This window comes from Hippoglossus stenolepis, chromosome 10 (genome assembly GCF_022539355.2).
Source record: "Hippoglossus stenolepis isolate QCI-W04-F060 chromosome 10, HSTE1.2, whole genome shotgun sequence".
Classification (NCBI taxonomy): Eukaryota; Metazoa; Chordata; class Actinopteri; order Pleuronectiformes; family Pleuronectidae; genus Hippoglossus; species Hippoglossus stenolepis.
This window is the reverse complement of record NC_061492.1, coordinates 3,053,691-3,061,415: the sequence shown is the minus strand read 5'-3', so window position 1 is coordinate 3,061,415 and position 7,725 is coordinate 3,053,691. Positions and strand designations below refer to the sequence as shown.

The 7,725-nt window shown below is 44.2% G+C and overlaps 1 protein-coding gene across 1 annotated transcript; it reads right to left on the bottom strand.

The window, feature by feature from the left end:
- Nucleotides 1-4,489: 4,489 nt before the first annotated feature.
- foxi2 (forkhead box I2) lies at nucleotides 4,490-7,490 on the bottom strand. The gene is made up of 2 exons (XM_035167227.2): nucleotides 6,787-7,490; nucleotides 4,490-6,085 (listed from the first exon to the last, which is right to left on the bottom strand). The coding sequence occupies exons 1-2, from the start codon at nucleotides 7,391-7,393 to the stop codon at nucleotides 5,481-5,483; spliced, it is 1,212 nt and encodes a 403-aa protein (XP_035023118.2). The 5' UTR covers nucleotides 7,394-7,490; the 3' UTR covers nucleotides 4,490-5,480.
- Between the last annotated feature and the right edge of the window lie 235 nt (nucleotides 7,491-7,725).

Sequence of the window (7,725 nt, the reverse complement as noted above, 5' to 3'; positions counted from 1 at the left end):
GTCGTCTTTTCTGTTTTTTACGTTGTCCGTCTCTTCTATTCTTCAGTTTTTTTTATTTTATTTTGCATGGTCACCAATTATAAGACATGTTAATAAACCCCAAACGTTTCAACACATCTTAACTCCGTCCAGTCGTCACACAGTCTTAGAGCAGAGACACAACATTTCCCACTGCTGGATAAACTGGAATAAAGCTATTGTAACAAAGTGTTACCAGGATTTTTCTCAATGGGATGTGGAGTCTGTCAGTTCGATGTTTAAGCTCCAGGAGGAAGAACAACAGAAGGGGTTAATGTAATCCATTTCATTGGTGGGGGCCTCTAATAACTGGTCTCTCCCTGCGTCTCCATTGGCCCGCGGAGTTTCCATTGTGCCGGCCGGTGCAGGTGTGGGACATGCTTTGTTGATCATAATCCCCCCGGCAAGGGGAGAGGCTTTGAGTGTGTTTGACGTACCCCACCGGCAGGCCCTTTGCTCCTCGGCCGCCGAGCAGGCACCGTCTCCAGCCGCCGCTCATGGGATCCGACAGGCGGAAAAATAATGAACAACACCTCAACCCGGAGCTGACCTGGCTCCAATTCACCAGCTCCACACGAGGGGTAAACGAACCACTTAATTGAGCCTTCCAGGATCAAATCATACTCAGGAGCCCCCCCCCCCACCCCCTGTACGATCAACCCGCCCCACAACTTCAACCTCCTTCCCGGACACACTACCCATCAAGATGTTTTCCTACACACCCACACACACACACACACTCTCATTCCTCCACTTACACATCATCTACTTTACTGTTTTGTAACGTTTAAACAGTTTGTACGCAACATGGAACAGAAGCAGGGAAACTGAACATCACAGGTTCAAGTTCACAATCACGGTGAAGATATGATACAATACCATACCACACAATATGGTATATATGGTCCCATACCATAATATATACCATACAATATACCGTAAGATACGATATACGAAACGATAAAAGTTATAAAAGGTACAGTAAGATAAGTGATACAAAATGATAAACTATAAAATACGATATACGATACGATATACGATACGATATACGATACGATATACGATACGATATAATACGATAAGATAAGGTACGATAATCCTGTGTTGATCACAATGGGGGAAATTCAGATATTAAAACAGCCCAAGTACAGAATAAATACAGGTAGAAAAAAAGATAACAAAAAAAAAAATAGAAGAGAATAAAATAGAACTATAGAAGATCAATTAGACGCAACAGTGAGATACTAAAATATAAAGAGGTGCAAATGCAATATATCATATATTATGTACAGAGACAATATGTTGTATACAGGTTTTAAGTGTTAATTGTGGAGTTTGAGGGGAATATTTAAGGTATTTTGAATCTGTGCTAAAATATTTCATTACGAGTAGATTATGAAAATAGAAATATGGCAGCAAGAAAATGAAATGTAAGAATCTAACGCTTCAGTCAGGATGAAAGTTTCACTCCCAACTGTCAGACTTCTTCCTCTGTCTAAGTTTCCGAACAACTTTGTGAAATGTTGGTAAAAAAAATGATCGGCGATAACGAGTTTGCCTGTTTGCCATCAAGCAACAGGATCATACGGGAGTGAACTTGAACGTCTACCTCTTCCACCTCCGTGTGGAGCCACTCCGATTACAACGTTCCTTTCTTTCCGTCAAACAAATTAAAAACTCTAGAAATCCTACAGGAGAATCTAGAGCCGGATCAGCTGAGGACACCGGCAACCTGTGTCCTGACGTGAGCCATCCGCCTGACACGACACGGCTGCGCTGTCCTGATTTAACATCACAGTCAGAGACCCTTGATGAAGTTGATCCCCAGCCCTTAACGTGAAACATGCTGCTACCACAGAACAGTTGCTTTCTGTGCTCCCTCTAAGCTGTTTCTCATTAGCGAGGCATCACCTCTTCCCCGTCCATTATCTGAGGAACAATTTGGGTTGGGGGGGTTCCTATGGGGTCCTTTTAGGACATGAACCTACAGTATACAGTCACTCTTCACTCGCGCTCCCATGTTCAACCTGCTTCCCAGCCGGACCAACAATGCCTCTTTTCAAAACGCCACCCGTCAGAGCTGCGCCGGTGCCAAATTAGGACGGGGTGTCCGATGTTCGAGGCGTAAATGGTGATAAAATAGTGCCTGGGTCAGCGGATCCCCTCTAACAGAGAAGTTCACACTTGGCAGCAGGGTTCCTCATTCACCCGACGGCACCGGCGCAGTCTGGCGGAGTGGAAAAGTTTGGGAAGTGCCCGTGCAAATGCATATAGAACTGAGCTTGACCCCTCCAGCCGGATGTGGGTGGTTAGATTGTCGTTAGAGAGCCGCTCCGTTCAAAACATCTCCGACGCAGGGATTCAACATGGACGTGTTAATTTATCCATGTTCTAAACAGCCGAGTCTGATTCTGCAAATTAGATCACAGCAGTTTGAGTCTTTGGCCACGATCGCTAAATTCATGGGCCTTAATTAGTGGGTCATAGCATGATTAATTAAACAAGGACTGCATGAATACGTGGCATGAGGTGAAAGAGTTTTAACAATGTTTTATGATTATCATCACATGGCAGTTATGTTCTTACGGTTACCAATTAAATGTGTTTATACCCACTGCTGAATAAAAGGGATGCAGGGCGGAAAGAAGCTGCTTTTTGCGTTTACTCCCGTAATATCTCACGTTTCTAAATTCTTCCGAGAGCCAAATCCAAGACGATGGGAAAGTACTATGATATCAATTTCACGGCATAACACTTAAGTACCTTGCACACATGCCTGGTGTGAATCCTAAACACCGAAGACTAAATAAATGGACAAATCATTGTCCCTAATCTGCGCGATGGGTGGCAAATATTTGCCGAGGGAATTTTCTTGATGCGTCGTCTCTTAAGGAACAAAGCAAGATGGCCTCCTCTTAATTTGGGGCAAACACTGCCAGAGAATGGAGACAAAGGAGGCGCTTAAACCCGCTCGGTCTGAGGGGGATATCTTCAGAGAGTCCCTAATTGATACATGCAGATTGGCGTGAAGGACAGAGGACAATAGCTCTCACTGTTTCCTGAATGAAGACGTCTGTCAGCTGCGGTGTCTTTGCAGGGAGCTTGGCCCACCTCCAAACTCCAACTTTCTCTTTGCTGCAGGGACGTCTCCTCGTTCGATATCCTGGCCGTGACACCGCAGGACGTGTTGTAGGAATTAAGTTGTGACGTGAGAGCGGATCATTTTCATTGCAGACTCATAAACACTCATTAAGAAACGATGACACTGACTCTGCAGGGAGAGATTTCTTGTCTCAAAGTGAGTAAATGGTTTTGAAACAGTTGAGGATGTGATCCGTAGGGTTACAAATTATTTTTAAAAACAAAATAAGAATTTGATTAATTTGATCTGCTCACGATGCTGCAGGGATTAATTGTTAAACACACAAAACACTAATAAGAAGAATTATATTTGAACCAATTAAGGCAACATAGATAATTGTAAGACACATTTCCTTTACAGAAAAGTATAAATATTCATTATTGAATTATTCATCATCCTAACATGGTGAATGTTTTGTTTTCCTGAAATCTCACGTTTAGATCAAGCTGGACAATTCAAGCATTAATTGTAGGTGCAGCATTTGTGTCCAGATTTTGACCGTGATTTATATTAAATTAAATAAATCCCTCTGGGAAACATTGAAAGGAAATGACCTTTAAAACAAAGCTTTTATTTGTTGTTTTTACAACAGTTCTTTTGACCTGCTTGGATTCATAAACGGGTCCTTGTGGTGACAGTTGATTAGGTTTTGGGGGTCGACCAGTGACGCTGGGCGACGTTCCCACTCCCCAGCAACAGAAAACTGAATTTAACAAACTGTATATTTGTATTTTTTTCTTTAAAGTAAAAATTTGTCTTCTGAGACCAACATTACTCCTCCACACGAATCTCTTATCTGACAGGAAGAGAAGCTGAAGTCACAGAATAAAAGAGAAAGGTGGTTTCATATTGTTTTAGTTGGATGTGAACTTGATCTCGAATCATTTAGTGAAAAGTAAATAAGGTTTCATGCAAAGAGCAACACAGATGTATTTCCAGAGAATAAAATGAGGAGTTAAATTTAAGTTCATACACGTTTCTAACTTTTGATCCTGAAGCCAAACTTTCAGTCCATATATCACATGTGTAAAATATGTATAAAAGCTAAAAATGCATTTTGATATATGTTGAATTCAAATAGATTTAAAATAATGAATCCACAGGGAATGAGGCCTGCAGCTAAATGACGTCGGGATGTTTGGTTGTTTTTACCGAAGTGGTGAGAGGCTGCATTGAGATGAAATGGAGTAGAAGTAATTAAATATGAGATTAAAGTCGGCGAGCATTCAGACTATAATGACATTTAAAATGATGCATGACAATACAATAGAGACCACATGATATTTATTCAGAATCACATATGAAACTGCCTGGAAGCTGAATGTCCTGTATAAAGATAAAAAAAAGAGACAATAGTTACAAAAGCCATTCAATGATTGTCATATTGAATCCTGAGAGAAACCATGACACAGCATATTATTTGTTTTTGATATATATATATATATATATATATATATTTATGACATCTGGGTTTCAGTGATACTGTTCTCGGCACATTTTGGAAGCTAATATCATTCACGTCTGCTTGAATCAAACTATGTTCAGACAACAAGTAGAAAAAAAAAAGACCTATTAGCATAAATAGCATAAATAGTCACAAACTATCTTTATAATTTACAAAAATACACATTTATAAAGTATTTACATGAGCCTTAGTGCTATGGTTTCAGTCAACGTGGAGGACATACAAAATAAGGCAATGTTTTTGGATCACGTCTGTGTTAAATCAATTATTGCTGCATTTGGAAGTTGTGTAAATACGCAGGTTAACCCTCAACGCTCATGTCATGTGATGTTGTTGTGAGGTAATGGCGGTCTCTCGCTCTCTCTCGCTCTCTCTCTCGCTCTCTCGCTCTCTCGCTCTCTCTCTCTCTCTCTCTCAAAAGGCAACTTTGGCAGATCTGTGTTGACGATGATGATGAATAAAAAGTTTAAACAGGTGCAATCGACTGGAAGAATTTAGCTGCTGCACAGAAACACGGGCGGCGAGATTTGGCATCGAAATATCAAATGTGCTGTACAGTGACGTCTGGAACAAGTTTTCAGTGGTTGTTTTAGTTTGAAAATACATTTGTAGCAATAAGAGCAAAGTAGGAGCTTTGATATAGAAATAGAAGGAACAAAAAAATAACGGTAAGTGCTAATTTTTCATTTGACTCTTCTCGTCAAGTGAAATCAAGCGTAAAATACTTAATGTCCTCTGATCTGAACGGATCAGCGAAGGGAGCGTTGCGTTCGAGGAGCCACTACCCAGCATGCACTCTGACCCCTCGGCTGAAATGCACGCTCGGCGTCTTTGTCCCTCTCAGCGAGTGTTATCCTATAGCTCGGTCCCTTCCCTCGGGTAAATCAAGCTGTTGACGCTGAAGCTGTTGTAGAAGTGGCCGTTGAACTGTCCGCTCTGCCCCCCGCCAAACGTGTTGTAGTACACTCCACGGTTGAAATGCAAGCCCTCGCTGTGCTCCGACACTCCCCCGTCCTGTCCGCCGTGGTTGGGGTGGTACGGGCTCAGGGCCGTAATGTTCCGATTTGACAGCTCGTTCACCAGTCCCAGGGACCCCTGCCGGCCGGGGGCCCCCGAGCTCAGCGTGGACATGCTGCTGTAAAAGTTGTTAAAACAAGGAGCGGACGAGGTCAGTCCCGGCGGCGACGACGACGACGAGCTCTTGTGGTTTTCGTTCATCGTCTCCATCTCCGGAGAGGAAGGCCCCAGGAGCTGAGGGCTGTCTGAGGGCTTCAGGGGGCCCGACCCTGCCGGCCTGCCATCCTCAACTTTAGTGGGTCCCACCGTCACCGCTGCAGCCGCCGCCGCCGCCACTCCTCCAACGCTGCCAGGGTCTGACCGTCTTTTCCTTTTTCTGCGGAAATTCCCATTGTCAAACATCTTTTCACAGTTTGGGTCCAACGTCCAGTAGTTTCCTTTTCCTGTGGGGGAAGATGAGACGTGATGTCAAAGTTTGATCGTCTAAATTCTTTGGACTTGATTTTACACATTTTCTGCCTTTTTGAGTCAAGATATGATTCCGCAAATACAAGCATCTGTCAGAGCAAACTTTTATCCAACATTTTCAAAACTAAATTCACGCCACCAATTTATTCTTTTATTTCTCTCTGTTTCCTGGAAGTTTTTATCAATGAATTACTGAACTCTGCAGGTTAAAAGGAACATTGAGAAATAACTGTCCGTCAATAACTACTTTTCAAGTCTAGAATAAAATACACAAAACAATTAAAAACAACACTCGCTTCATGTTTAAATACAACAGATCCACTATTTTGTAGAAAATAAAAATCCGATACAGATTTCTTGGAAATAAAAATATGAGAAGTTGTTTAACACTTTGTTGTTTCATTGTGCTCTTGTGATTATAATTATTATCCTTATAGTCATTATTTTTACATTTAAAAGAAAAGCAGCAATTTTTGAACAAAATAAATTTCCACATAGCATCAATTTGCTTTTGCTCTGGATTTTAAATCATTTGGATTCAATAATAAGTTAATTAATAAATTAATAATAATAATAACTCTATTTAAGTGAGTTCGCTTCCTTCTCCCCTGGTCTGAGATTCCCAGGTGAACTTTCTCTCGAACCACATGCCCCCTGCTGCGCCCCCGGTCGGTACCTGGGTCGTCCTCGTCCCTCGGCACCTTCTTGAAGCAGTCGTTCAGGGACAGGTTGTGGCGGATGGAGTTCTGCCAGCCGGCTTTGCTCTTCTTGTAGAAGGGGAAGTTGTCGGCCACGTACTGGTAGATCTGGCTCAGGGTCAGCTTCTTCTCGTGCGCGTTCTGGATGGCCATGGCGATGAGCGCGGAGTAGGAGTAGGGCGGACGCACCAGCTTCAGCAGCTCCTCCTGGCTGGCGATGGACAGCCAGCCCAGGTCGGGGCCACCGAAGCCAGGTGAGTTGGCGATGAACTGCCGCTGCGAGCCGTAGGAGGGCGGGATGAAGGAGGCCGGGTTGTTCCCGTGCAGGTAGGACGCGGGGGAGTTGACTCCCGGCCCGTTGAGCCACAGGTACGGGTTCGGAGACGACGCGTAATCCCCGAGGCCGTAGCCGGCGGGTCTCTGCGCGCCCTGCAGGCTCTGCTGGTGGTACATGCTGCTGAAGTTGTCGCAGTACACAGCGGCCATGTCCGGGGCCTCCTGCGCGCCTTTGGGTGGGAGAGAGCCGACGGTCGGGGGGGTGTGGTGCTGGTGCTGGTGATGGGCCTGAGGGTCGATGGAGTTCATCACTCCCCGCGGGAAATCCCAGAGGAAAAGGCTGAAGCTGGTTCTCTCCCGGTGCTGCAGCAACAAGTGTCAGGGGGGATGGAGCCGTTCGAGGAGTTTAAACCTGTGACTGTGGCCACATCAGGATCCAGATCAAGTCCCAGCAGCCAATCGAGTCTCGCTGAGCGGCAGGAGGAGTGGTCATGCTGCAGAAACTGGTTCAGAGGCTCCCAACGATCCTCCTGTCAAAGCCCGCAGGAGACACGCAGCTTCACTTCAGCCCGGGCAACACACACCACACTTTGCTGCTTCCGTGCACGATAAGAATACACGTTATTACAGGGCACCTTTTT